Source organism: Solea solea, chromosome 17, assembly GCF_958295425.1.
Source record: "Solea solea chromosome 17, fSolSol10.1, whole genome shotgun sequence".
NCBI lineage: Eukaryota > Metazoa > Chordata > Actinopteri > Pleuronectiformes > Soleidae > Solea > Solea solea.
Window position 1 is genome coordinate 16,047,381 of NC_081150.1, and position 15,714 is coordinate 16,063,094.

The 15,714-nt window shown below is 41.1% G+C and overlaps 1 protein-coding gene across 9 annotated transcripts in view; it reads right to left on the reverse strand.

The window, feature by feature from the left end:
* ptprk (protein tyrosine phosphatase receptor type K) overlaps positions 1 to 15,714 on the reverse strand; it is a 115,339-nt gene that overhangs the window by 94,312 nt on the left and 5,313 nt on the right. For all 9 annotated transcript variants that reach the window (XM_058613077.1, XM_058613080.1, XM_058613079.1 and 6 more), the window contains exon 2: positions 12,494 to 12,517. In XM_058613077.1, the coding sequence (XP_058469060.1) occupies positions 12,494 to 12,517 (24 nt within the window). The remainder of the gene's footprint in view (positions 1 to 12,493; positions 12,518 to 15,714) is intronic.

Genomic DNA, 15,714 nt, shown 5'->3' on the forward strand with positions numbered 1-15,714 from the left:
ACACACACACACACACACGCACAACTGAGTGGACACTCTGCCTATCCCAGCATGCCTCTCAGCTTCGAGGCAGGAGATTCTGTCATCGCCACAGTTCCTGTCAGGACACATCATTGGTAACCGTGGCAACTAATTAAGACCTGCCTGTCAGGCCCGTGGCTGGTGAGCACACGTGAAATCATCTACTAATGAACAAACACACTTATGTCGTTCAGTTACTGAAATAAACTTAAATCTGCAACGCACGCACACACGCACGTTAGTGTATCTGCCAGCAGGCATCACATCAGGAGTGCATTACTCAACAGGAATCACACACACACTTAAATCCTTACGACGACTTATTAGACTGGGTTTTGTTTCATTGTCACCATTAATTGGATGTTTTATGGGATAAATCCTGCAGCTGTAGTAAGGTTTTTCTTGATGATAACGGTTAGTATTGCTTTCAAAGACTGGAAAATTCATCCAGGACAGGTTGTGTACTTTATTAAAAACATTCCTCGTACATGACGGTAAAATAACCATGATTTTGATGTTCCATCTGATCAAAGGTGTAACTTTATCTCTCTTTGCGGTTAACCCTTAAACACAGAGCGTATTGCAAACGACATGTTCACACAGGCGCACTTTGCGTTACTGTAATTGCGCGACGGTTTGTGCTATCAGGTTCTGAAAGCTGAGAAGTTGTGCGTCAAAGCCAACATAGGGTTATTACAGTAATTTCACCTGCACTGTTGCAGGAAGCCGCCGAATCAGCATCTTTGTAACCAGAAAAAGAAACAGTAGGAAAAACTCCTGTACATAATTTCCATTTTTTTGACCTCAAATTCTGGTGTTTTAACTTAATTAACTTTTTGTTTTTCTTCATTGTAAATTGTTATTACACTACTTACTACTGCAGTAAATTTTAAATAATTGCCCAATATTGAAAGCTATTCTGGAAAAATTACTCACAGGACATTTTCTGGCCCATTTATGGTTAAAAAAAAGTCAGATTTGGACATTTTGAGGCTTAGGTGTCAAAGGGTTAAGTGTCACACTGGACTTTCTCAAGCATTTATTTATCCAAATTAATCATTTACACAGAATTAATAGATAATAAAAAAGTGACTTTTAACAAAAGCGGTCACATAAATACAAGCATATAAAATGTTTTAAACGACCTCATAATAGTTATTTAAATACACAAGGCTCACTTGATGTACTAGGCTTCTGCAGCACTAGTGAGCATGATTCACTTTGTAAAATTGCTTTTGATGATGACGGACGACAAATACGCGGAGTCCGCTTTGGCGCAACGGCATTAAAATGAAATCGTGGTTCCGGGCAGTCGCTTTCTCATTTACACAGTATCACAAGTGAGCGGCCACGTCCGTCCACAGCACATTAGGCCGTAATGTGCGCTCAACTGACTGAAAGCTGTGTGTGTGCGTGTGTGTGGTCAGTAATGAGGTGTAACTAGTGCGTGTCAGTGGAAGTTGAGTGATCGGTGTAATGAGCAACAGAACAGGCAAAGGGAGGAGAAGGAGAAGAAAGAGGGAGTATGAGCGGAGATGAAGGAGGAGAGAGGAGGTTGTATTAAATTCTTATGCATGACGATTGATTACACATGTAAAGGCAGCCTGTGTCGCTCCACGTGACGCGGAAAGCTGCTGGATGTGCGACAAATGAGACGTGAGGTTTAGCTTTCATCATGTGATCGAGCAACTAAATCCTCCTTTGTACTGTACGTTACAATCTACCTTTTCTTTTCTGAAGGAAACCAAAGTTATTAAGTATATGGAGACCAATTCTTCATAGCAAACGTGATGTTTTCAAGGAAAACAGGTGTTGTGTGTTCCTAAAATTTGTATAAATAAGATCAGTATTTAACTCCTGGTAAGCTTTGGTTTCAGCCTACACCTTTTCTGGTTCGCCCCTTGTATATTTGTGTTTTCCATCTTGAAAATGAACCCACTATCAATCGACAAAAGGCTCTTACAACTTATCATATACAACTTGAATCCATGCGATTCATGTAAGCTTTTCATTTCAGAGGTGATGTGTGATGCAGGAAAACTAAGTGACTGAAAGGACTGATGTCATTTCAACCCCCCCCCCCCCCCGCTTCGTGGTGAAATCTAAACAGCTCTGACCAAAATCTGAGGAATGTGAGAGAGACTCAGGCCCCTGAAAGACAAACAGAATGATTTCAGAGCAGAAACTTTACCAATCTCTGCGCAGGATTACAGCCGGTGAGCAGTGTAAACACGGGGGGGGGGGGGGGGGGGGGGTAAGTGGACAAAGAACAAAAGTCCAGTTCTCAAGCCTCCATGAATGCAGGTTAACAACTTGCATGTTTTGTTTTCAAATACAGGTTAAAGATGACAAGTAAGCGGTGCATTGTGGTCCGTGTGTGAGCAGTGAGCATTGAATCCAAAACGTGGCACAGATTTATGAGCAGGGAAAAACTCGCCTCACCGAGCAACATCAGACAAAGAAAATCCAAGCCCTGCATCCTATCACACGAGCATAACTTTCACTCCCTCCCTCTGTCTCGCTCCTCTGTTGTTATCAGCTGATATGGAGGAGGAGGTGGGGAATGAAAGAGTGCAGCTGCAAGTGTTTGTTGTGTCAGTCTGCTCTGGTCTGAGCTGTTCTCGCACAGTTCCTTATCACACTTCAAACAGCTCTCGCTCCTTCTCCCACACACACTTCTCCCCCCCCCCTCCCCCTCTTCCCACCTCTATTCCATATCATTTCATTCTCCTCCGTTTCATAAAAGGATTACAGTCCGAGTCTGTGTGTCACTCCCGTAACACACATCTGAACAGTTTCTTATCGTGGTTTTAAGCCACGTACGCTACAAAAACAAACTGCTTTCAGATCCATGTTTACAGCGGGGTTTGAATGCAAATGTTAAGCAGTTAAACCAACACACACACACAGAGAAATAACTTTTTTAGGCATCAAATCATCTTTTAGCCACGCCAGTTTAAATGTGTGAGGCTTCACATTTCGCCAGGCTGTAGAATTTTATTGCAACTTTGCAAAAACTTAACAGCCATGAAAACAGCAGTGGTGTCGAAACAGAAACGCTATCACTCAAGCTTTTTACAGTGGTGTGATCATGTCAGTGCATGACAACTAGTATAACAGCCACACTTCATGCTCAAATCTTAAAATCATTGCATTTCTGTGCACACGCACTTCAAAATCGTCCATGGAAACATATAAATGGATGGCGACGACGTCTCGTTTAAAGAAATACAAAAAAAAAAACAGGCATCATGGTCCCAGGATAAATTAAGCTTAACTGTATCCAACCATGCTTCATTACATCGTAATAATACACCAAATTGATATTGCAGCAGCCGAGAAAAGATGATTTACAATTCACTTAAGCAGTCGCAGAGTGTGCTTGTCATAAAAACCTGCTCTTTGTTCACAGTGTCATGTGTATATATATAAAAAAGAAGAAGTTTGGGCTTCTAAACAGTTCTCACTGCTTGGTGGAGGGTTTGTGCTGTTCTAGGACACGTTGTGGGGCTGTGAATTTTCTCTGGAAATATAATTAACATGACTCATGTTCTTAGGAATCCCCCTGAGACAGGAGCTACATGTCGAGGAGCTTTCCTGAACTCTTTACTGAAAATCGTCCCGCAAACGTTAAGCACTGGAAAAACGATTTGTTTCTTATCCAGTTAATCCCTTCTCAGTTTTTAGACATGTCCTTTATTGACTTGTTCCAGAGCGTCAATTCAATTCTTTGACGCTCTGGAAATGAATGAAATATTCACTTTTGCCAAGTAGAAACATTCAACATGTCCTGTGTATCCTTTCAACCATCTGCCCAAAACTCAGCTTCACACTTTTGGTATCTTTCCACCATAATGTAAAATATTTATTTGATGTAATGTGTTTTTGATGAAAGTTTTCCACCCTAATGTAAAACATTCTACATGCGTTACGTGTTTTGTGCAATGTTCAACCACAACACGAGTTTGTAATAAGTCGCACCAAAAACATAAATTTAGCTAATCTGCTGACGATGTGCAACCAAAGACGACAACATACCAATCTGCAAACTCACACATGAGTTATTTTCATGCCAGGAAACAGACATTTATCTTAAATGAGGAGGGTTTGATGTGACGGGGTGATCACTAACAGACAAAATGGCTGCTGCTGATCTGGAGGACAGGTTACCTTGTTTCCTCCATTTTAACCACAAAAAAACCAAAATAAAATCACAGTTTTATTTTGTTCTAATGGGCCGAGACGCATTCAAAATAGATCTTAGCCACGCCCTCTGCTGTGTATGTGTTTTTACAACTTTCCTATACTATACTATCTATGACATTATGATTTGGCAGAAAATAGACATGTTTTGGGAAGTGTTGGGAATCACAAGGTACTTTGCGATACATGGTCCACGATACCAATAATATCACGATACAACGATTCTGTGATAATCAATAATATAGCACGACAATCATATAGCGATACATGACGATATCTGTCTCACTGAAGACAACAAAATGTCTGTGTGTAAAGTTAAAAATGCAGGATTTCTCTGTTAATTCAAAACATAGAGAACAAAGTGTTTAAAGTCTATGTATTAAACGTGGACGGAGCAACTCTTAACGTAGCTTTTCCCCGCCATTATCCCGCTGTAAACTCCCTCTTCTTCTGCCAGGTAACCTCAATTACTTGACATGAGGTAGTGAAACTGGCAGGGACTGTTTACTTTAGAGTGCCTTCGTTTGTTCACTAAAATGTCAATATTTGACAAATTTCTATAATATAATCACCAAATTTTGACCCTTGGTTTTCATGTTTACCACTATGACTTATCGATGTGTCATAAACTTTAAGTGCAGCGTGTGTAGAATAGACAATATGCCATTATTAGACGGCAGATTATTATTTTTGCTATGGGCTTACAAAACCCAAATCCCTGTCACGACCTGTGTCAGCTCGTCAAACGCTGATGGCTCTTAACATCGGCGGCACCGGCTATGATAAAGCAATTACGGTGTACTTCAAACACGGACAAGTTGAGGTGAATTCACTCCGTGGGTCTCCTCTTTTTCACTCCCTCTGCCACTGCTGCTGCTCCTTCGATTAAAGCCTCTCTCTCTCTCTCTCCCACTCTTTCAATCTCTTCTGCTCTCCTTGGACCACTAACCTTGATTCACTGTTCTCCTCCACTCTGCCTCAGGCTGGGACAAACACACACACACACACACACACACATATATACAGATTTACAAGTAAATGCAGTGTGGCACACACAGGATGCAAGATATATTGTACACATGTACTTGACCATGGTAAAGTACAAGTGGTTAGTTTGGGGCCAGCGTTGAGGGGAGTGCATGGTTAACCGAAACCACATGTGGCTGACTCACTCTCCTCTCGCTCTCTCTCCATCTAGAGGTATGTGTGTTTGTGTGTGTGTGTGTGTGTGGGGGGGGGGGGAGGTGTGATACAGGGGCAAACGACAGAGAGGGAGAGAAGTGAGCTCATGGCTCGACTTCAACCTTTTTCGTCCGGGGAACAGTTGTGTGGAGCAGACAAGCTGCTTTGCTGCTGTTCATCCACATGGGAGCTGCTCTACTGTAACCACACTCCTCTACTACTGGTGGTGGTGGTGGTGGTGGTGGTGGCCACAGATGCGGCACCGACAGATCAGTCAGACGTTAAGTGCTCTGCTCAAGGTTAACATTACTAACGCTATAAATAGCGATTACTAAAGCCACTTCAAATGGGGGTGGGAAAATGCTGTTTACGTGTCGGCAGGGCAGTGCTTACAACACAGCCCCTAAATATGTATTACAAGTCTAAATAAATCCCAGCGTGTAAGTTTGTAACATCATAATTAAAAGGGGGAGCTGACAGTGATATGCATTTGCTTCTGCTAATAACGGCTACATCACCTGCTGCACCTGCACTAAGAGATCCCCGGCTCTGTTCTTCCAGGTGTGCGACGTTTAAAAGCTACAATTTGCAATCCAACCCAATTTCTTATGTCATTACATTTTAACAAAAAACACCACACTCATGCACAGGTTTTTTTACGATTTGTGAAACTGCTGCCACTTGCGTTCGACTGTGTAAAAACTCATTTTCGATGGCCGATAAAAAGGTTTGCCACTGATCGAGGAAAATCTTGCAGATCACGACCGCCCCAATGTCCTAAAACCACCAACGACTGAAAGCAAAAATGTTTCCCATTCATGTTTGAAATGAAAGGATTTTACACCAATGTCCAAATAAATCAAGGATAAATCAAGTGTTTCTGCACCTAAGAGAAGAGAGAGAGAGAGAATGCCTACTTTTCTGTGAAAAATATGAATCTGTATTGCAGACATGACCATGATTAAAGAACAACGGGCAAAGAGAGTCTTCACAGTTTTCATGTCTTTCTCTGTGTGTGTGTGTGTGTGTGTCTGTGTGTGTGTGAATGAGAGAACAAAGAGAACAAAGTGCAGTCGTTCTGTTCAAACCTCTACTTAACTTCATGTAGCTCACTTTGTAATGAGGGACTAACAATACGAGACAGAGCGACGCTGTGTGCTCAGGTAGTCTGTGTGTGTGTGTGTGTGTGTGTGTGTGTGTGTGTGTGTGTGTGTGTGTGTGTGTGTGTGTGTGTGTGTGTGTGTGTGTGTGTGTGTGTGTGTGTGTGTGTGTGTGTGTGTGTGTGTGTGTGTGTGTGTGTGTGTGTGTGTGTGTGTGTGTGTGTGTGAGAGGCTGACCCAAAGAGACAGTTTATGTCATGGGGAGGCAGCGTTGTGTCTGCTAACCGTTACTCCGACAAGACAGCACTCTTGGCTCACACATACACACACGCACATGAGGACGACACACACAGACACACTTAATTTACCTTTTCCCCCCCAATATAGACATAGCGACAGTTAACCTGGACACTTAATACAAAGAGACAGTTTCTTCTACAAAAGGCTTATATTTGGAAGGTGGGGGAGTGTGCGTGTGCGCATGTGCATGTGCATGTGTGTGAGTCAGAGTAAAATCTGGCTGAAACAAAGCAGAGAAAACACTAACAAAAGCATTCCTGGAAGTGGGTGAGAGAGAGAGAGAAGAGATGGCAAGAGGGAGAAAAAGAAAAAGGGGACAGCAAGAGGCAGAGAGACCTTGACCAATTCGGTCCAAAGGTTGTTATTTGTAAACTGGACGTGAGCATTCGAGCAAAGAATGTCAACCTTTCACTCTGTTTAACATCTTTGTAAACAATGTATCCTTGAGTTTTCGGCTGAGAGTAACAATCTGAAGACACAACTTTGGGCTTTTAGAAGCGGAGTGGGTATTTTTTCAGATGAATCAAGTCGTGAAAATGATTGTTATTTGCCACGCCTACATGTTCCTATAACCTCTGATGGCAGTAACGCTACGGCTGTCGGCAACTATTTTGAGTTCTTCAACATTTAAATTTGTAAAAAACTTTAATTGCAGCTCAGCAATATCTTGTTATGAACTTCTTGAACATAGTTCAGTTAAAGTTTTTCCACCTTGGGAACACAAAATCCCACCCTTGCTCTTGTTGTGGGGGCAACATGGAAACCGGAGAAACAAGAGAGGGGAGGTGAGAGGGAGGGAGAAGAGTTGAGAAGTGGCAGAGTATGTGGGGAGTTTAGGGAGGAGAAGGTGGAGGAGGGAGGCGGTGGGGGGAGTACATGAAAAGGGGGGGGAGGGTTTGATAAACGTTGTGTTGCTTTGTTTAGGTTAGTGGGCCATAAATTCCAAGGGAAGGAATGGGGACGAGAAGAAGAGGGGGAGTGAGATAAAACAACTTCTGGACTGGAGAGAAAAGGAGGGAGTCATATTTGGAGAGGGGAGGGGAAAGGTATAGAGTTTGTTTGACTAAACTGACCGATTTCGCTCGGCTCCGCCAGACACGGCGTAGTCTGCACAGCGTCAACACACACACAGTCTCGTGCGTGTGTGTGAGTTTCGAGTAGCAGCTTTAAGAATTACACGTCCACATAAAACACCTCCCAAAGAAAGCACCGCACGTCCAATTTTGGTGTTTTCTCTTGGTTCACGTGTTGCTCTGCGTCCGTTGGGAATTTATCCCACTGCACTGTTTTCTTATCACATCCAGTGGGAAGGACACGCTGTTTGCACTGTTCAAACAACTCTGTAGTTCACTCGTCGTCATCGCAGCAGCAGCAGCAGCAGCAGGGATTCACACGGGCATTTACCTCAGGTGCTCACTTAAAAACTCAAGGGCCCTGGGGAGTTATGGTCTCAGTAGGTGTTCAGAACCTACAGTATATGGAAACCGTGGGGGAAAAAACTATTGTTTCTGTCCATGAATGCTTTGAAATAAACCTTAAAAGGCTACACATCATTTGTGACCTTCTCTTAATGGTTTTTTTTAACGTTTGCGTTCAAATCCACGATGGGAAACAGAAAAAAGAAAGAGGTTCTAAAATGTTCCCAAGTCTGTCTTGAAAAGCTATTCTCACATTTCAAGTGTCTTCTCCAAAGGGAAACGTGGAACACGAAAAAATGCATTTAAATACAGTAATAAGAGGCCGTGAGTTAGTGTGTACTTTCAACAAGATAGTCTTTTTATTTTCCATTAGGTATCACAAAGGGGGAGCATTCTGCAGCAGAAGTGCTGTAACTTTAAGATAGTGCTTGTTCTGAATAACGCAGACTTTTGCTTAATCTTCTAACATCAACTACTGTAGATTTCAAACCAATTATTAAATTAAATTAAATCATGATAGGAAGGAGATCTACCCAAAACTAAGACATCTCAATATGAATTTATGAAAAAGTGATCAGTTTTTTAAAATATTTTCTTTCACAATCTTTGGTATGGATGGGAATCGATATCGGTCAGTTTTGGTATCGGTCCGGTACTGGTCAACATCACTGGATTGAATATCGGACGGATAAAAATACAAAAATCGGATAAATTCTTGACTATGCACAGACTGTGAAAATGTAAATAAAAATCTGCAAAAGGCATTTTAGCTGAGTCATGTTTGGGCTGAGTAACAACAGTATTTATTACACAGATGGAGAAATGAGTCTTTTGGAAACGACTTAGCACAAATGTGTTGTTAACAGATTCATAAATGATTTAAAATGACCATATCGGACTAGGATCGGTCGATACTCCCGGTCGGGTGTGGAGGTTGTTTTTAGAGGTTGTTTTTTTTTATAATTAAAACAAGCCGTCTTATTTTTCATCTTCTTAAATGTGAATATTTTCTGGTTTCTTTGCTCTGTTTGACAAAGAAATCATTACAACTCAAATATTTCGGTTTGTGGCCAAAAGAGACATTGGAAAACATCATCATTTCCAGTGTTCCACTTCTATAGACTTAAGTGTCTGTGTTAAACATGTCACTGGACTAACCTTCTAATCTTTGACTTGGTCTCAGAGATGGCGGCTGCGACGGGCTAACAGAAAAAAAGCCCCGACGGACAAACAGATGCTCGACATTCAAATGTCTGTCTCTGAACTCCCACACGCAGTCTGTCCGTTAAGAGTGATTGACTGTAGGTGCGTACGCGTGTCAGACTGACCATGTGTCGGCACTCATCTCGTCATCGGCAGACAGAAGGGACACACACACACACACACACACACAGAGAGAGAGAGAGAGAGAGGAAGGCCGTGGGACAGAGAGAAGGACACAGATTATGACAGCAGACGGACACGTAGATGAACACTGTGTAACACCATTTAGAGGGAGAGAGATAATTTAGGAATATCTGCCAGAAGATTTAAATCTCACACACACACACACACACACAGAGAGAAGACCAGCATGGTGGTGATGTGAAGAAACATAGTGCAGGATGGAGATGATAATCTTAATGGAGCGGTCATCTGTCTGTAAGCTCCTGATTCTCCCTCACACACACACACACACACACATAGGGTTTTATATATCTCGAAAGCTTACGCTGCTCTTGAAAGTGAAATCAGCTTAGAGAGCCGATGAGAGTTATCAGAAGGGAACGTAAGGAGGGTTAAAAATAGTGTCCTTGTCTTTTTGATACAAGCGTATACACATACATGTACAGCTGAAAGTGACTGCGGCAGAGTGTCCTCAGGGATTTGATCATGGGGCTACACAAAGAGATCAGGGATGGGGACTCGATGGTTTACTGCTCATGGCGAGTGTTGTAGCTTCATGACAGATGTCTTCTTCACTGTACTAATGTAAGCCACTGCCCACAGCTACAGACGTGTTCACCGGCATCCACTCCACCTGAAGGCTTACACAAAAGCTCAGTTTCCACTGTGTGGTTCAGTTTGATACATCACTCAGGCTGGATTTAAAAAAAAAAAAAAAAAAAAATTCTGATTCATATCGATGTTTATTTGACCCGATATGAATTCATAAAATCCTTAAATCGATGTTTTGATATATGTAATTTCCCATATCACTCTGAAAAAATCTCACAAGACTATTTAAATCAAGTGAGACTTAACCGTTTGTTAAATTTAGATTTTAGTTTGCTTGTATCCATCATTGTCATCTGGAAACAGATAGAAAACATCACTGTTATCTATCACAGCGCCCTCTGCGGGACAACTTTTTTAATTCATTTAAAATGTCTGTGGTGCTTCTAGGCTGTATATTTTGTGGTTGTATTAAATAAAAAGAGCATTAATGTAATGTTTTAAAAGGTTAGAGAGAAAAATGAAAATCTCTTTTCATAACCAGTATTCATAACCAGCCAAACTGGTCAGGAAACTGCAAAAGCTCTGTGTGAATTTATATTTAATCGATTTGAAAATTTTAAGTGAGTTTTTCTATAAATACTACTATTACTATTACTATTACTTTTGAAAGTATAGTCTCCTTAGTGAAATTCTCCTCATTTTTGGACTTTGTTAAGCTGGTGATAAGTTGAGGAGGCGTCTCTGGCCGGGCACTGGCTGAGTCACCCGCAGAATTCCCCCAGCATACTTGGCCAGCTATTATCAAGCACCTGGTAAACATGCAGACGAAGGCCAAACACGAATTACTGTGAGGCATTTGCTCTTCCCACCTTGTGACCTTGCTGTGTGTCAAATGCATTAAAGCCAATGCTAATCTTAATAGTATTAATTAGATTTCCTGCAGGTTTTAATGGCCACATTGTCAGGGGGAAAAACAGACTTATAAAATTAAATATTAATCATCCGATAAGAACAGTAGAAATTAGCTTTTACGTTATTAATGGGAGATATATATTGTTTTGGAAAAAAAGTGAAAATTCATCAGGAGTAGCATTATAATCAAGAAAATCACTACTTTTTCACTACTTTACTTTGTAGAACTGAATATGTTTATAGTGAGTCTGCCGGTTGCCTCATATTCCAGTCATTAAACATTTATTTCATGATTTTGTGGTTCAGATGTGTGCAACTTCTATGATTGTTAGGGGCAAACGTGTGACTATGAGGTGAAGATCACTAGATAATGTTTAAATGTTGGCTCTTCAACCTTTCATGACAGAAATACAGACTTGGCTTTCTACGGTGTTTCAATCCAGGTCTGATTTTGAAATGTACAGCGTGATAAACCAAATTTGAGCGTGAGTGAGTCGGGTGTAAAACCTGCTCAGACCATTTTCAAGAACGTCTCCTTCCACCTTCATTTCTATTTATTCTGAATAATAATTTAAAAAAAAAAACATAGAGGTGACAAAAACAGACACTTTCTTTCAGTTTTGAATGATTAACCAGAGTGAGACCTTGTGGATAATGAAATGAATAAACAAAAATGTCCTTTGATATTTGAAAATTAAGTATAAACACTGCAATTGCAGGGTTTTTTTCCCCAGTAAAGCCTTGTGGGATACAAAACACTACACTTACTCAGTGATCTGTCTGTCTGTCACTGCTGTGTGAGGCGTTTTTTACTAACCTGTCACTTTTACGACAAATACACAAACACAATGAGTCCCTCATTAACAACCAAGTGTTTGTGTGTGTGTGCGGAAACAGAAGAGAAGAGAAGAGAAGAGAAGAGAAGAGAAGAGAAGAGAAGAGAAGAGAAGAGAAGAGAAGAGAAGAGAAGAGTTAGAGTTCAGCTGCTTTTTGGGTCCCTTTTATTAAAGACCAGGCTCAGCTAAACAAACAGCACCTGAAAAACTTCAAACCTCCCGACAGCTGTCTGACTGCACACAGACAGACAGAGACGGGATGAGAAACACACACAGAAAAATGGCAAATGGATTAACTGCCAACCGGGGCTTGCAATGTCGCACAGACAGGCAACAACAAACCAGTACAACCACGCTTCAAATTTTTCATTGAATCAAAAAACTAAAAACAAGTTTGCCACGACCGAGACACAAAATGGGTGCAGAAGAAATAGGTGAGACAATTTCCGTATTAGATGAAATAGTAAGAGTGAGATTCAAGCACTGCAATGCTCTGCACACTAACAAGGTGATGTTAATTACGATGACACTAGTGACTATGATAGTGATGGTGATGATGACGACGGTGACAGATTCAACTCACCCTTCTCAGCGCGCCCCATGTGAGCTGCGTCCAACAGGAGCAAAAGCAAAGAATATTAAGACAGAAATAGATTAGAAAGCACGCGCGCACACAAAAACACACACACACACACACTCACACACACACACACACACACACACACACACACACAGACACACAGACACACAGACAGACCAGCACATGTACACAATGAGTACGAGAGAGGCGGGCATGTGTGTTTTATCACAATTAAATAACACTGCAACCAGCTGCATGTTCTCGGTGCTGAACCTACACTTTTGTTCTGGAAACAAAATAAATGTGTCCACATGACCACAGCGTCTATGACGATATCTGATATTATCAATCTGTTTACAATGTAAATAGGGGTTGGAATCACAGGGTGCCTCACGATATGATGGCTCGCGATACACAATAACATCACGATACAACCATTCTGTGATAATCAATATAGCGATACATCACGATATCTGTCTAACCGAAGGAAACTAAATCTCCGTGAAAAGTGCAGGATTTCTCTATTTATTCACAACATAGAGAACAAAGGGCATAAAGTCCCTGTATTGAACGTGGATGGAGCATCTCTTAACGTAGCTTTCGCTTCAGCCAGGTAACTTCCACCCTCATTCATTGGAGCAGCGCCACCATAAGGAGACATGAAGTAGTGACGCCTGGCGAGTGAAACTTCCTTTAGAGCGCCTTCATTTGGTAATTAAAATACCGTTTCTATATCACCAAGTCGATATTTTGACTCACCCCTAGATGTAAATCATAAATGAGACTATTCCAGACTAACTTTATGTCAACAAAAGTTCAGTCCCACTTGTAAATATTCTTCTTTTTATCGTGTCACATGCACGTCCTATGTGCATAAAATTACACTTCTTATATTACTCATAAAAACATGAAGCTGCTTTGCTTGAAGGCAAAAAGTGAAGTATGCAGTACGGTTTGATGTTTTCTATGGCTCATTAGCAATAACACATTTTGTGGCAAAAATCCTCATTGTTTTGTGTCGCTTGTGTAATAAAATACAGTGGCTATAAAAAGAAACGTTCAAGCTTTATTGTCTTGTCACATTAACTGCAACATTTGAGAAGTCTGGCGTCTTCTCCTTCAAAGAATAAAGCGTCTTGTAAAGACTGTAAATATCTCGCTGAAATGGCCTAGAATTAATGTAAACACGCAGCTCAACAGCAGGGAAATGCATTACGGGGCCTCTCTGGAATAAAAGGAACAACAAAACAACTTCTTGTTTGGCACAAAATGCACGGTGGACATCTTTATTTATAACCTTTGACAAGCTAAACACATGTCTGACCTCGACCTTTGCCCTCTGCGTCACCCCACAACTGTGGTAACTCTAGAAACGATCATTTTCCCAAGACTTTCATCACCTGTCCGTCTCCCTCACACACACACACACACACACACCATCATCCACGCATACACAACTGGTGCTGAGGCGGCTCGCATCTGCGTCTGTGTGAGTCAAAGAACGTGCATCTGTGTGTGTCTGCGCACTGTAATGTAATTAATCAGCTGAGAGTGTTGATTACTTAATCTGTCATTAGCCAGCCGTGTGTGTAAGACTGTGTGTGTGTGTGTGAGGGAGCGGTGTGTTTCGAGGCGCCCTCGCACCGACAGCTGTGACCAGAGCCAAACAGGGCAGAGCGGAGATTGATGATATTGGACTAATACCATCACTCATCAGGGATGTGATATTTCAGGGATTGTGGATTTGTTTTGGATGTGCTGCCTCCCCTCATTTCCAGTGGGACCGTGCCACCTTCTTGGTTCACTTCCTGCTTGATGACTAATGATTTACACACATCATCTCCACAGTACATTACGGTTAATAATGACCACAACATTAGATACAGGCACGGCTGCCTCTTTTTATGTTAATTTTCCAGCTCGTGCAGAAAATGTGTGGATGGAAACAACAGAAAGCCCGACATTACTGCAGGAAAACATGCAGTGATACTGTATTAAAAACACCCCCGCTTTTATCATTGTGATTTGGTTACTGTTCACATTCAAATCAACATTAGTCCCTTCTATTTAGTACTCCCAATCATTGCCAACATAACTAATATACAACAACACAAGGCCAATCAATGTGGTTCATTATTGAACCAATCCCAAATATGCTGTTATTTGGGCAGCAAAAATCACATCTGTGTGCAAAACAAAAGCAGAAAAAGTGCCGTTTCTGCTGTTTAATTCGTAATTCGTAGTTCGTAAACTAAAGCTGCAGTATGCAACCTTTGGTGATTGATTTTCTTAAATGTTTATATTCCGTTATTATACAGAGAAACAATGTAACCTTCGTGTGAAATTGGACTCTTGTCAAGCAAAACTATCAGACCTACCAGTGGAAGTGTTTGTGTGTCAACACCAGCAGGTGGGGGCAACAACAAGTGTTTACCTCTGACAAAACGGCTGAATGACCAGGATTTTTGAGCAGCGCGGTTAACTTTTCTTTTTTTTTGCTTACTAGTGCAATGTTGCTGTTGTGACATAAAATAAATCACTTCCTGTGTGGAGCAACAGAATGTCACAAGGCAACTAAACACTCAGAGAGCCATGTGGAGCTGATGGACCTTATCGGGATTGTGTGAACTCATTTGGCAATGATTTAAAATCAAATAGACGTTTGTTTACATTTAAATGTTACGGCGATAACAAGAAAGGCCGCGATACACGATGCATCTGAATTCTGATCAATATAGCCCAATTTTAACATTTTTATTGCAATAACGCCAGTGGCCTTATTGCCTAACCCCTGTAGCATCCCGGGTTTATTGTTCCCTTGTCATTCAAAAGCAGATTCAAAAAAACAAGAGGTCAAGAGGGGGCCGGTCTATAGTAGCGCGTTTGCTGTATGAGCTTAAACATATAACATGATAATGAAGATGCTTGTTTTTAATGTGAAATGGTGTATCGTTCCCAACAATAACATTTACAATATCAAAAAAGAGAAATAAATCTAAAAGTAAGTCAAGAATAATGTGGACAACTGTAATTAAAACAGCAAATAACCTAACCTTACCTACTACGATTTTCAAATTGCAGGAGGCACAACATTTGTTAAAGTCCAAATATTTGTTAAAATATCATTTTAGATTATTAGCTTGACCTTTACACGTCTTATTCCACAGACTGAAGAGAACACCTTAGTTTCTCGCAAATCCTGCCAAAAATAATCGCAATTAGAT